Source organism: Acipenser ruthenus, chromosome 2 (assembly GCF_902713425.1).
Source record: "Acipenser ruthenus chromosome 2, fAciRut3.2 maternal haplotype, whole genome shotgun sequence".
Taxonomy (NCBI): Eukaryota; Metazoa; Chordata; class Actinopteri; order Acipenseriformes; family Acipenseridae; genus Acipenser; species Acipenser ruthenus.
This window is the reverse complement of record NC_081190.1, coordinates 29,220,214-29,235,323: the sequence shown is the minus strand read 5'-3', so window position 1 is coordinate 29,235,323 and position 15,110 is coordinate 29,220,214. Positions and strand designations below refer to the sequence as shown.

General features: G+C 38.3%; 1 protein-coding gene across 1 annotated transcript in view; it reads left to right on the top strand.

Annotated features, from left to right (window-relative positions):
- The window catches only part of LOC131698860 (glycine dehydrogenase (decarboxylating), mitochondrial-like), a 34,017-nt gene that overhangs the window by 12,965 nt on the left and 5,942 nt on the right, over positions 1-15,110 (top strand). The window contains exons 4-19 of the mRNA XM_058993456.1: positions 992-1,156; positions 2,473-2,550; positions 3,289-3,436; positions 4,152-4,348; positions 5,878-5,974; positions 6,171-6,276; positions 6,685-6,824; positions 7,313-7,393; positions 8,064-8,161; positions 8,877-8,961; positions 9,064-9,105; positions 9,441-9,583; positions 12,901-12,976; positions 13,486-13,611; positions 13,862-14,011; positions 14,872-14,984. Coding sequence (XP_058849439.1) covers positions 992-1,156; positions 2,473-2,550; positions 3,289-3,436; positions 4,152-4,348; positions 5,878-5,974; positions 6,171-6,276; positions 6,685-6,824; positions 7,313-7,393; positions 8,064-8,161; positions 8,877-8,961; positions 9,064-9,105; positions 9,441-9,583; positions 12,901-12,976; positions 13,486-13,611; positions 13,862-14,011; positions 14,872-14,984 — 1,845 coding nt within the window. The remainder of the gene's footprint in view (positions 1-991; positions 1,157-2,472; positions 2,551-3,288; positions 3,437-4,151; positions 4,349-5,877; positions 5,975-6,170; positions 6,277-6,684; positions 6,825-7,312; positions 7,394-8,063; positions 8,162-8,876; positions 8,962-9,063; positions 9,106-9,440; positions 9,584-12,900; positions 12,977-13,485; positions 13,612-13,861; positions 14,012-14,871; positions 14,985-15,110) is intronic.

Genomic DNA, 15,110 nt, shown 5'->3' with positions numbered 1-15,110 from the left:
ATCTACCTGCCAAATTTAGTCCTCTGCTGTGAATGTTTGTTTTTTCACAACATCAGAATGCTCTCTCCTATTGGAAATGTACAAGTGGTGCCATACCTTGGCACTTTTGTAAAACTTGCCTTATTAGGTTGTCGATGGTCCATATATTTGCTTCCAAGGGTAAAGTCTAAATCAGTCTATCTACAGTCAATGGGTCCAGTTCTTTGTGTGTTTATTTTTTGGGGACAAGGATAATCAAACGTTTACTAAACTGTTAACAAACAACTTGGGTACGCCTTGGGGTCCTTAAATGAACAGTTGCTTGTTACTGGTCTTGTAACTTTTAAATTGTATTCCCATTCCCATAAAATGGAGTATACCTGGTCCTAAATGTTGTGTGTGTGTTTTTTTTATTGTGTTTTTTGTTTGTTTGTTTTTTATCACAAGCTTTCACTAAATAAAATACATATTTTTAGTAAGAGTTAGTCTGTCCTTAAGTAGTTTTGTAAACGCTTGTATTCAGCAAGCTTTTACAAAATACTTCAAGTATACGGTCAAACCTATTTAATATCACTTTGAAGGGACGGGGTACAAAGTGTTCATCAATAATCTGGCAAAATAAGCATTTAAACATAGGAAAAGCGTTGATGCAACACACATTTTCAGTATACAGTATTACACTACAACACATTATTTTAATTTAAAAAAAAAAAGGCTGTAAACACATTGCTATGGATGCTAGATTTTTCTACCGTACCATGCAGCACAGTATTTGAATGTTCTGAATATAATGTACTTAAATGTAAACCTTCCTATCCTAGCCTAGAGGAGTGGAATCAGTTGTATGACTGTTTAATGTGAGAGATATTAACCAGAGTGTGATGACCAAAGTGATATTGGGATTGTACCCATTGACTTCCATTTTATCAAGTGATACTTATTTACACGAGTGATTATTAAGAGGTTTTGACTAATATTGTTTTTTACAAACTGTTTTGCTGTCATCCGTCAGGGTTACCCAGTACACTCCATACCAGCCTGAAGTATCCCAGGGGCGCCTGGAAAGCTTGCTGAACTACCAGACGATGGTTTGTGACCTCACAGGCATGGATGTGGCCAATGCCTCCCTGTTGGATGAAGGTACTGCAGCGGCTGAGGCCATGCAGCTGTGTCACAGGTACAGTTACTACTAGGAATGCAGTGGTGGTAGCATGTATTCACTTTAAAGAGACTAGCTTCATTTGGCTGTATCCTGCGTTTGCCATGTGGTTGGGAAAAAACAAACAAACAGTTGGCTTAGAGAGAAAATATAAATCCAGACATACTAAGACCAACAACACAGTGCAAATACAGTGCAATTCATATGTGTTCACATATCCTGTGTATCATTGATCCACGTTACAGTAGAATGAATCCAGGAGGATAGCCTTTGATAATTGTGTAGAAACTCTGATAGTGCTAGAACTGTTCAGCTAATTGCTATATCTGAGGGATGTAATCAAATAACACTTCCCCTCACAACCTGTGCTGAGCACGTGTAGAAAGAGTGAAACCAGTACCAGAATGGTTGCAATGGGGCTTTTGGCATCTGCACAAAACCAAATTTACCAAAAAAATTAAACTTTGATAAAATAGAATTTGATTGTGTGTATGTGTGTATGTGTGTCTGGTATTGTATGAAGCATTTTTTGTCAGTGGCTAAGAGAACTGGTTCTGAACCTGTTTATTTATCAGCACAGTCCAGGTCATGGGCTAACTTTCCAGAAATACAGCCACACTAAGTTATGGTACTGTGCATCTTTTTATATGGAGCCTAATTTGTCACAGTTAACAGCCACACCCAATATGTTTATAAACAAGTTTTATAAAATACACCAGAGGAATTGGCAGAGTTTATCAAATTGTCAATGTTAAACCAATGTAATTAACCATTAGGCTGTCATTTAATCTTGCCCAGGACTACAATCCCACAGTTCATTGCTCACTTTGGCAGATTGATGTGTTTCTGTGGAAACGGGCAAAGTCAGAATCACAATGATTTTTTTTATTTTTTTTATCAAATGGTTTAAAAGTATTTATGTTTTTTAGGCCTTTAAAAACTTAGGTCTTATGCTTTCGCAAGTTTAAGGGAAATGTTCTTCCTGTTATAAATATGAACCCACCTGATTCCACATAGTTTTACATTTTGAAGCATAAAACGTGAATGTGTGGCACACGTGGGCCTATTACTTTTATTACAAGAAGTGAATTTATAGCCTTGTGGCAGGAAAACATTGCTTCACTTGAGCCCAAGGGAAAATGAAATCAGGAAAACAAAAATAAACCACAAAATGCTTTTTTTGTTTTTCTTTAAAGACTCGGTTATTGTATATTTTTAAAAGTGAACTTGTATATTGAGTTTTTTTTTTCTTATCTGTGCCAGTTGCTTCCTGTTCTGATAGAAATATGCTTTAATGCAGAATGTAGACTAAAATGTAATTATTTTAACTCCAGGCACAATAAGAAAATGAAGTTTTACATCGACCCACGCTGCCACCCTCAGACAATCGCAGTGGTGCAGACAAGAGCCAAGTAAGAAGTGCCCTTTTCATTATTTGTATGTGTATCCCAATGAACTCCCATGAACCATCAACCACAGTTTCAAATATTTAGCTTTTAATGGTCATTATCCCTATTCAAAGCACAATAAAAATGGTCCATGATATTTTGATGAATGCTTGATGAGGGTATATTTGGAACTTATTTGTATTCAACCAAGGTTATTATCCTATAGGGCTATAGTGATTTAATACAATGTGGTTATAAAGTCATTTGAGTGACTAAACAGCAGTGGTAAGGAAAGTATTAGCTGCTGAGCACTGGAAATGGGTAGAGTTGCCAAATGATCTGTTCCACAATGACACTTTGTCCGTCGTGATTTTGAATTATTCAGAGGCTGGTTGTGTGTTCAATTTTCTTCAATTATTGCATCTACTGGCTTGTTCACTGTTCTAAGTTCAGCATGCAGTCTATGCTTGACACAACTAAACTGTTAAATCACCAAGATGCTAGTTAATGAAACTTTGTAAATTAGGAACTTAAAGCACATCCTATGGACCACAGTTGATGTGAGCAGATCTAAATTTCAGGACTCCATGACAAATCACTTTTCTCCGCTGTTTCTGATTAGATGTTTCCCAGCTTTTATTTACTACTTGCACAGCATGGAAGAAAAGCACATGTTGGAGGGTACTGTAGTGTGTGTGTGTGTGTGTGTGTGTGTGTGTGTGTGTGCGTGCCTACCATCTAATTTTGAATCTTGTCTGGTAGCTACATTGGAGTGATCACAGAGCTGAAGCATCCCCATGAGATGGATTTCAGTGGTAAAGATGTCTCTGGTGTGCTGTTCCAGTACCCAGATACAGAGGGAAGAGTTGAGGACTTTGCAGGACTTGTAGACCGAGCGCATCAAAATGGGGTGAGAACCATGAAACTGTAAAACTGGTCATCAAAGACTTGTTTATATACTGATGCTCCAAAGTTTGGAAAATTTCATGACCAATACAACATTTAAACAATATCAAGCCAAAATGTATCTAAACGGTGTTGCAAAATAATGACAATTTTCATACTCGTCAAGCTTGCCTGTAGTAACCCAGAAACTATGATCTATCACATGAAGACATTTTACTGACTTGTCAAAATATTTGTCTAAGGCTTCTTTTAAGTATTTCTATAACCATACTGATCTGATCTATAAACTGGAGCGCTGAACCTAACAGAGGGAGCTCTTCACATTGTCTGATGATTTGAAAAGGGCTGATGGAGTCTTTGTGATGAGCTGCTCTCTTAGAATGTTTGGGGTTAGTCAGTGCTTCATACTTGATTCCATGGGTTTAACCGCTGTTTTTCTTGCTGCGTATTTGAATGCTTTGGAAGTACTTCCAAGTGATTAGTAGAGTACTGCTTCTGGATTAATTCCCCTTTCTCTTTGTTATCTTATATGCATTGTAAACCCTGACAATCAACCTGGGAAAAGACAATGTGTGGACTGTTAAGGAGTCTGATTTGTGTTCAAAAGGATTTCTCTGATAGGCCTTCCCCTTAGATTATGCCCCCTGGGATGCTTTTTGATCACAAAACTCCCATTTCTCATTTTAATTGTAATGTTTTTTGGGTTTTTTTTGCCCTAGGCACTGGCATGCTGTGCGACTGATCTGCTTGCCATGTGTGTCCTGAGACCGCCTGGTGAGTTTGGGGTGGACATCACCCTGGGGAGCTCACAGAGGTTCGGAGTGCCGCTCTGCTACGGAGGGCCCCATGCTGCCTTTTTTGGGGTGAAAGGAAGCCTGATTAGAATGATGCCCGGGAGAATGGTGGGGGTCACAAGGTAAGAGGGTGGGTTGCAAAATAGGACGTACAAAAAGGATATTTGGGATTTAATATGTTTTTTTAAAATGCAGAGCCATTCTTCAAGCTGACCTAAGTAATGATAAATATTTATGAAATTTCACTGAACCATATACAGTTTCACACACAACCCCTACTTTCAGTGTTAATCTGGTATTTGATTCTGCATTGTGAATGCACTTTCACTGCCTGTTTTTTCTAGGCCTACTTTTTAACAGTAATAATGGGAACAGAGACCACTTTTCAGAATGATCATACCAGTAGATTTTTTTGTTTGTGTGGGGAGCTGGAACCAGATCTCGCTTGTTCCTAACACACACACACACAGTTGTGGTTTGTGGGATAGAAACTGAATAACAATTAACAATCTTCGGAACGGTGTGACTCTCTGAAATGTCTACATCTAAACTAGAGTTGGCATTAACCTAGAACTGTCAGAAGTACGTGCCCTGTGGTGGGGGGTGGACCCATTCCTTTTACTTGGGCTTTTTGTCAGTCAGTGGAACTGTTGTCTTCCTGCCCTAGTGTTTGGTAAAATTCTCCATGAAGAGGAGGCATTCTCTTCCTGTTCGTGACGGCTATGCTCTTTGTTATCTGACCTTGTGAACAAAAGCTGACCGTGTGAACAGGCCCACACCTACTAAACAGAATGATGAATGCCAAACTTTGCATAATGCAAGGGTTTAATATAAACATCCATCCATCCATTATCATTAACCGCTTACTCCTTTACAGGGTCGCGGTTAATATAAACATTTTAAAGTAAAATTAACTGCATTTCAAATTAGATTGTTTAATATTTCAAGCAAATCCAAAACTCTTATATAGTTCAGCGCTTTCTGTGCACTTTTAATAAACACAAAACACAGGAACAAAAACATACTCCCTCTTTACTCAAAGCACACTCCTTCTCTGCTCCTAACTCTCCTAAACAACCCTCTTCAAACATTCATTCCTTTGTTATTATTTTATAGGGTGTGAACAAGGGTAATCATTCCATTACCACCTGGTCACATTCCACACTTTTTCAATCACACGTAATCACTCAATGAAACACAATTTCCATCACCACACCCATGTGCACAGCCTCTGCTCTGTACACATTCTCCAGTTACTCTGTCTAATATATATATATATATATACGGTTTATCTAAAATAAAAAAACCCTATTTAATTGCCTTACGATCTCATTTCTTGACCTCGAAATGAGGTGACCTTGCTCTGAGCAATGTCTGCTTCCACTTCTTTGAGAGTTTGTGAAGAGAGGAGTTTCATCTGCTTTCAGTATTTATCTATTGCTTAGTACATTGAAATGGTGATCAGTGACCAACACCAGATGTTATACGTGCTGAAGATGTAACGTGATGCAGCCGTCATGACTGACCCCATGGTACAGAATGTTGTACAGTATCCTTAGCAGGTGTGTGTACCTGGCATATCTTATTTTGAACCATGTAAAAGTTCTCTAAATGATATATTCCCAGCATAACAGTTTCTGTTGTATTGCAGAGATGCAGCTGGGAAGGAGGTGTATCGCCTTGCTCTTCAGACACGAGAGCAGCACATCCGGAGAGATAAAGCCACCAGCAACATCTGCACTGCTCAGGTAAGCAGAAACCAATACTTCTGTAACTTCATACACCTTTTTCATCAGGTAAAACTAGAAGAAACTATTAGTAGACATACGGAATCTTAATGTTTACATTTTCAACTTGTATGAAACTATATTGCTTGTTCTTCAATGCGGAAAGCTTCTCTATCAAAAGCCAAGCTGTATTCATGTCTGATCTTCTGTTTTTCAGGCACTGCTGGCGAACATGGCAGCTATGTATGCCATCTACCATGGATCACAGGGGCTGAAGCACATTGCAAAGAGAGTGCACAATGCTACTCTAATCTTGTCTGAAGGTATATTTCAACCCCCTGCCCCCCTAATAAAGTTGAATAGAATTACTGTTGACTTGCCTTGACAAGAGCTGGATAAGTCCACTTGACCTGAACTCGGTGTGGCTGAAAGATGTAGCTAAAATAATGATCCATAATACAAATACAAGAAGTCAATTAGATAAAGTTTGATTTGACATTGAAGACAATGAAGAACACAACATTTGGCTACTAGTTTATATATTTATTAAGCGTTTGTTAGTTTTTAATGTTATGATTAATCTTCTCTGAACTGATAAATACAGAGTTTATACAACCAGTAACATTTAACGTTGTATTTTGGGCGGGGGGGGTGTGTGTGTTCAGATTCTTCATACTGGGGTTTAGTTTGTAGTGATAAACACTTGTTTTGTTCTGATTTTTTCCTTGCAGGCCTTAAGCGTGCTGGACACAAGCTGGAACATGAGATGTTCTTTGACACCTTGAAGATTCAGTGTGGAGTGGCAGCCAAGGAGATCCGAGACAGGGCTGCTCAGCGTCAGATGAACCTCCGGCTCTACAGTGATGATGTGGTAAGCAAGTCATGAAGTGGAATGAACTCTCCCAAATGGTGGTGATGATGATGATATTCTTAACCGCTTCCTGCTGTGTGACCTCGTACAACATATCAAATCCAGACCTAGAGGAAGCTCCACATTTCTCAATAGCAATAAGGTTGTAATTCTGTGTCAAACTTGAACTGAAGACCATCTCTCTATAATTAAGCAATAAGACCTGACCCAGAGAGCATTACCCACCATGTGGAGTGGTACTGGGTATTGATGCAAACTTGAGTGGTAGTGAAACAGTTTTGAGGAGTGAGGACATTTCTTTTACAGTGATTCCTGAAAGTGAATGTTTATTTGTGAACTTACTGATTTTTAAAAGGCATTCAGCAGACCATCTATTAATTTTATGTTGCACAGTATAGTTTTTCATATCCTACAGTATTTTAAATTAATGTCTAATTTATAAGTGAGAGAAAAACCTAATCCTATATATTGTCTTTTTGCATGGGAAGCTGGGAGTGTCCCTGGATGAGACGGTGACTGAGAGAGATTTAGACGACCTTCTTTGGGTGTTTGGATGTGAATCCTCTGCGGTAAGTAGACTAGTAGAGGTGTGATCACCAGCATGGCACCCAAAGGTGAAGTGTTGCCGCTTGGGAAAAGATTAGTAATGCTGGGTCCCAATAGCACAAGGGCTTAGTGAAGTTTATAAACTTCACTAAGGGCAGCAGTGAGGAGTAGTGGTTAGGGCTCTGGACTCTTGACCGGAGGGTCGTGGGTTCAATCCCAGCTGGGGGACACTGCTGCTGTACCCTTGAGCAAGGTACTTTACCTAGATTGCTCCAATAAAAACCCAAATGTATAAATGGGTAATTTTATGTAAAAAATAATGTGATATCTTGTAACAATTGTAAGTCGCCCTGGATAAGGGCGTCGGCTAAGAAATAAATAATAATAATAATAATAAACTCAGGCTTGGGAGGAACGACTGCCACGTTACATCATCCAATTGTGGCCTATTGGAGCAATATAAATACTGTTAACTTACCCCTCTGTTGCATTTGATCAATTTGCATTCCTCTCCCAAGGATACAACGATAGTGTACTTGGCAAATTATTTACTGGTTTAAATACTGGAGAGCAGTTGTGGTTCCTGATGTATGTTTCGATGACGATGTGCAGTATGTTTGACCTGTGCTTATTATAATTGTGAGATGTATTTTATTTTCTCAAATTCTTAATTCAATGTTACTGTCCTCGCAGGAATTGATTGCTGAAAAAATGGGGGATGAAAAAAGAGGCATCTTCGGAACCCCTTTCAAAAGGACAAGCAGTTTCCTCTCGCATACAGTTTTTAACAGGCAGGTTTATGAATAAATCAAATGTTTACCCGTAACTCGATACACTCCATCAGTCAGAAGAGGTATTGGGCTATATTGACAAAGCATTTCCAATGTGGTTTTGTAAATCAAACTTCTAGTGTTGCAGAACTAGCGAAAACCCCATAAGTAAATGTTGGAGGTGTTAATTGAAATTTCTGAATTCTTGCTTTTTGAGTGTGATTGGTAAATGTTTGCCTGCCTTAAAGGTAAAAGGTGCACTGGTATACTTTGAGAACATTTTTAATGAAGAAAAAATACAATTCTGCCCCTGTTGCTATGAGCTCTACTGAACTTCAGCTAGCTCTTTTTGGATATGTGGATGTCCTTGGCACCTGTTTTGAATGTGATACCTTCCACATTCATTGTCTTTTGTGAACAAACAATATACTAAGAAGAACCACAATCATTAAAAGAATACAAACAGAATTGTCTTTTAAAGCAAATAGAAATGCTGCTATATTTAATAAACATAAACTTGTTGTGAAATGAGTACATTGGTAATCAAGTTTAAATATATATTCATTATCAGAGGCTTTTGGGTTCATTTAGGCCAGTGATCACTAGACAAAAACACGACGAGCTCTTTTTCAAAGATAACTTGTTGCCCTCACTTAACTACAGCGAACCACTTCTGGATAAATATTGGGTAATCTTATACTTCGTAATATAATTCAATCCATGTTCTCTCTAACAGTTATCGCTCTGAAACTAATATTGTTCGCTACATGAAAAGACTGGAGAACAAAGACATTTCCCTTGTACACAGCATGATACCATTGGTAGGTCTTGAATTACTTTGACATGTAGCCATTGGCATATTGACAAATTCATTATTTTATTTTGTATATAGTGCTAACTTTTTTTTTTTTTTTTGAATACAGGGTTCTTGCACCATGAAACTCAACAGTTCTTCTGAACTTTCAGTAAGTTTCAGGAGTTTTTTAGCGTTGCGTTTAAGTAAATAATTTATACTTGTAATATGGAAGATTTTAGGGAGTCATGTTTGGTGGTTTCTGCTGAATATAACCTAATGTACCCTTGGATCAAAGTGTACTGGTTTCTGGTTTGTTGCACATAGCCCTAAGTGTTGTATCCTGTCCTTCTGTCTCAAAGGCCAGGCCCTCCTGACAGTATCTGAACTTTTCTATCAAAAGTAAAATAATTCTACTAATACTTGGGTAGCACTAGTATTCTCTGTGTTGGTCTAAGTTGACCACATGGCCACTTGTTGCTTAAAGCTGGCTCTTTCTCTTCCCAGCCAATCACTTGGAAGGAGTTTGCGAACGTCCATCCTTTCGTGCCTCTAGATCAGGCTCAGGGCTACCAGCAGCTTTTCAGGGAACTGGAGCGGGACTTGTGTGAAATCACTGGATACGACAAAATCTCCTTCCAACCAAACAGGTCAGTGTTTACTTTGGTGGACCAACGTTGCTTAGCAGTAACATAAGCTGAGCAGCATTATTATATAGGGAATGTGAGACCTGTGAAGTTTATCAAATTTTTTCACATGGTGCTGGCTGTAAAGGCTATGAGATAACAAGAACAACAAAATACTGCCACTGTCCATGTATCTTTAATCTGTACTTTTTTCCCTGGGAGATGCTGTCCTCACCTGCTTCTTAGGGCAATTCCAATTTTATATTTTATTTGGTCACAATAAAATTGCACAGAATAAGGAGAGTTTTCCACAAAAACCTAATTATGTCATATGCAGTAAGCAATACTATTTGCCAATTTGCACATGAGCAGTTTTTGAAGTTAAGCACGGACGAGGCTTAAAATGAATTATAAATTAGTCTTTTCAATTTATTCAGGGGAATCTTTTGGTACAAGTTGGTGTACTCCCATTGCATTTAGGGTTAAATAAAGGAAACATTTCTGGCATAAAAGTAATGAAGTCCCCGGTTCAAATCCCACCTCAACCACTGACTCATTGTGTGACCCTGAGCAAGTCACTTAACCTCCTTGTGCTCTGTCTTTCGGGTGAGACGTAATTGTAATTGACTCTGCAGCTGATGCATAGTTCACACACCCTAGTCTCTGTAAGTCGCCTTGGATAAAGGCGTCTGCTAAATAAACTAATAATAATAAAGACTAGGTCAAACTGTCATTCACCCCTGTCGGTAATCCTCCTTTGACCTACTAATAAAATGACAACTTGTGTTAATTTATTTATTGTCCAGCCCTTATCAGATGTATGATTTCAAGATATCACAAATGTTATCGCATGCAGAAATGCAGTATTCAGTGCTGGGGGGCTTTTTGAAAACTCAAAATGTCAACTTGCATCTTCACTAGACCAGCAAGTTCAGAGGTTACAGAATGTCCAGAGTTGTGGTTTTGACCAGACCCACAATGACATTCACATTGCGCTGTGGTATGGTAGGGTAAGGCCATGCATGGACCTTGCCTTTTTGTTTATGCAAAAAAATACAAGCTGAGTGTGGTATCTTGAAAAGGAGAGGTGTTGTGTAACAGAAACAAAATTTAGAATTGATAGTTATACCAGGATTTGTTCTTCTTTCAAATTTATTATGTAGTGTTAAATAAAGGTAATGGGTCTTTTCCATTGTGAAATGTTATGAAAAGATGGCACTCTTTCTGTGAAGGAGGTTACCACTGTTATGTATGATGTTGAACCTGTGGAGACATGTTATGAGTTCGCATTTCTATATGTCTAGCAAGTGATGACCTCAGCATTTCACCCGTCAAAAGTTTTACTGGCTTTATTATTGTCTAGTACTTTTCCAAGCCAAGGAACAGCTTAGACTAGATATTAGGCAAGACCTGTTTTTCACATTGAGCCTCATGACTTTAACATGTGGTGCTGATTTGAGTTTTCCATTGTTTTTGTAAATTGTACATCTAATCCTTGACAAACTATATCCACCCTCATTGTGACATGCAAAAGTAGGTTTATAGCTTTTGTTTTATTAACTTTGAAAGTAAAACCTTCAAGGAGGCCTGCAGTTCCTCAGGAGTCAGACAGCGTGCCGGACAGTGTCCTTTTTCATAGGAAATATTTAATGTTGGGTCGTTTTACTGTCCCATAGTTTCAGAGAAGCATGAAGTGGAACGTGAAAATGGTACTGAAGGTTGTGAAATGGATTGTTAAACTTTAGCTGCCACACCATTTTAATGTAATGGCTCTGAACTAAAGGTCCCATGTTTAACTATAGTCTTCCATACATATACAAACTGAAAAGGCATTTATTGCAATGTGTACAGCGATAGTGGGACACTGGACTATACAGCAATACTATACTTATCTGTGTCTCTCTTATAAATTCCATTCATATCTTGTGTAAATAATGTACACGATTGTTAATAGAGGTGGAAATGTAAGCACGTGTTGCAGGTTTAACCTTTAGTAACTTGCAAACAAGACTTTGATAAGCTGTACATGCTGTTGGCCTTGGATTATTACTAAATATAAATATAAAGTCACTGATACATTTATCTAGAATTATGATTGGTACAGTAGGACTTCCCATTGCAATTTGACCCATGTTTTGTTGAATTAAAATGTTCGAACTGTTACAAATAACCATTTATGTATGCTTAAATTAACCTTGTGAGTTTTTAAATAGTTTTGCTTTTGTTGTTTATTTTTTTTACCAAAAAACATGCCCTTCGGAGTAAAGACCTTGTACCCATGCATTACAAAACATAACCAATTCTTCATATGTCCACCGACGAGTTACCTGTGATCTCGTCATTAACTTGTGAGGTGTACCCATTTTAAATGAATCAATTCAAATAAACGTTCTTGGTAAGCTTTCAATTAAATTGCCAATGGACTGTTTCATAATCAGCAAGCGTCCCAGGTTTCTGTGATCTACTGTTTCATAAAGTTTAATGTTACAATAAAATACATAGACAGAGGCAAATTTAGCAAGGTCTTTCCCAGAGAAATGTAGCACGTTGCACCTTGGTGTAAAGTCAAAGTGATAATGTGGCAAAAACTAGAAAACAAACAAACTCGTTTCTCACTTTTGAACTCCCAAAGCTGCATACTGCAATGATCAGTTGTATTATACCGTTCGCAATAACACCTTGCTGTTTGGTCATATCAGCATAAATATTACATCACAATTAAGGCCACTGTTCTACAGACAAGATTCTTTCCTATTGACAGCAATGTAAAGCCACCCACAATATTAGGGCCATCCCTCTACTCAGTCTTAAGGCCACCATCTGCAGTCCCAAATGTGTGAACCTGTTTACTTACCGCTCTAAAAGACCCAACATGCTGTAGAAATTACATTATTATTATTATTATTATTATTATTATTATTATTATTATTATTATTATTGTTATTATTACTACTAAAACCAACCCACTGCCACAAAGAGAAAGAATTGGAACAGTTTGCATAAAACCTCAAATAATCAAGAGTGGTTAAACTGTTCAAAGAAGTATAACCAGGTTAATTACAGTGGCTAAATTATGTAATCAGAATCATGCGATTCAGTTATTTGATTTGAAGACCTTTTTAAAAAGCCCCAATTAATAGTTAACCAAAAAAACAAACAAAAAAACAAACAGGTGGGCTTGTGCTGTTCCAAAAGTCCTGTTATATCTCTTGTTTTGCAGATATTTTGGTGTTACTGCATTGTGTTTTTAGAGGGTAGTGTTGACCCATGTCTTATAAATATGCCATCATTTTATTTCTACCTTCTCCATTAACTTCCAGTATTTTTGTTTTGTTTTCTAGTGGAGCACAAGGAGAATATGCTGGCCTGGCTGCCATTAAGGCCTTTTTAAACGCAAAAGGAGAAGCACACAGGACAGTAAGTGTGGCACGTATATATTTCAACTGGTCTCTTATGTTTGTGTGAATTTGTCTTGTTTATCAGCCCGCTCACTACTGCGTAATATGTAATATATTATAGAATCTTACTATTCTTACTATGTATATAGTCTGTTTATTAAGTACAAGTGAGGCGCCACCTGGTGGTGGGCATCCTTTTGTGTTTGTTATGAAGAATATGCTGGATGGTGCATTCCTACTTAAATTGAGGTACATAAAGTTTTTTATGTTCTGAAGGCTCCAGTAAACCTCACTTTGTTGGATTGTTTGCCTGAAACTATTGTCAGTCCTCCTCAATTATGGAGTCATGGCTGTAAGTAAGCTGCACCTGTTTAAGGCATTTTGCTGTATGGTACATGCTTGTTACATCCTGGCAAGATGACTGGAAAAAGAGTGCTTTCTTAATTTGGTAAATTGGTGGAATTTCATCCATCTTCTTTCTTTCTCTCTCTCTCTCTCTCTCTCTCTCTCTCTCTCTCTCTCTCAAAGGTTTGTCTCATTCCGAAATCTGCTCATGGCACAAACCCAGCCAGTGCCCAGATGGCAGGGATGAAGATCCAGTCGGTCGAAGTGGACAAAAACGGAAGCATTGATGTTGCGCACTTAAAAGCCATGGTATGTGCCTCCGGTTTACTACAGTGATAATGCATGTGCTATTGGCATTGAGGCAAGGGGGAACACAAATATCATGGTCTGTTTAACTGGGATGATAGCGTTCTAAAGGGGAGCACTGCATTTGTGCCTAGCTATTCTACATTATTATTGAACAGGCTTTGTGCTGTTGCATACTGTAGCAGGAGCTAGTGAAGTTAAAATCTCACACTCATTTGACAGAAGCGTTTTACTGTGCTGCTTTTTCTTTTAGGTGGACAAGCACAAAGAAAACCTGGCTGCTATCATGATCACCTACCCATCGACAAATGGTGTGTTTGAGGAGAATGTTAGTGATGTTTGCGACCTGATTCATCATCATGGAGGCCAGGTTTACCTTGATGGCGCCAACATGAACGCTCAAGTGAGTAAGACGTAATGAAGTGCAGCAAATGCAATGGAATTATTAGCTTGGGTTTATAACAAGTCGGCATCATAGCTGAACCTGTGTTAAACCTGTAAATGACCACTAACAAGATTATGTGTGTTAACCTTTTTTTTTTTTTTTTCTATAAAAGTTTTTACTGGCTACTCTACTTTCCAAACCTGTTACTATTTCATGTATAGCTGAAGTCAACAACTTCATTACTTGTGTGGGTTTGACTTCCAAGATGTCCTTCTAGAATGCAACAAAAATTCAAAGCCTGCAAGATCAAAGATGAAATATATATATAAGGCTGCAATAGTCATACCTCGCTCTACCCAGACTGCCCCACACAATGAAATATAAATGTGGCGTTAATCAGCTTTGGGAGCCCGATCTGGTATTTATGGCCGTGCTGACCACTTCAGTTGAGAAAAACTGGTATGGACCACTGATGTTGAAGTCCAATCCGATTTTTTTGAGTCGCCAATGGCGGTACGGTACTTACCGCGTTACAAGGCTGAACCGGATATCAGACGTGTGTGTATGTGTGGTCCTATTTTAAAGCAAGTGCAAAAGCAAGGACAACTGTTTTGACATCAACTAACTTGCAAATAAAGTATTGAAAGTTACTTAATGCTCCTACTTACAACTATGTAGTTCCTTGCTAGTTTTACACTGTTCCAATTGTTTTATTCCTTTATGAAAATGTTCTCTTGCCTTTTGAGTTTGCTTCAAAATAGGGCCCATACTGTTTGTTCAATCAGATGAGAAAGATTGCAAGAAACAGATACTTAAGTAATTAGGTTTTCCTAATTACTTAAGGCTCTGAAGTGGTACTTGTTTTTGTGTTCGTGCAGGTGGGACTGTGTCGTCCTGGTGACTACGGATCTGATGTCTCTCACCTAAACCTGCACAAAACATTCTGCATTCCCCACGGAGGTGGTGGCCCTGGAATGGGACCCATTGGAGTGTGAGTACCCGCTTACCCAGAATTTCCTAATGTGGGTGCCGGGCACATCAGAGAAGCAGGAATAAGACAACACTGGTGACAGAGACACTAAATGCATTGATAACTGTCTGTGTGTTTTAAATATTA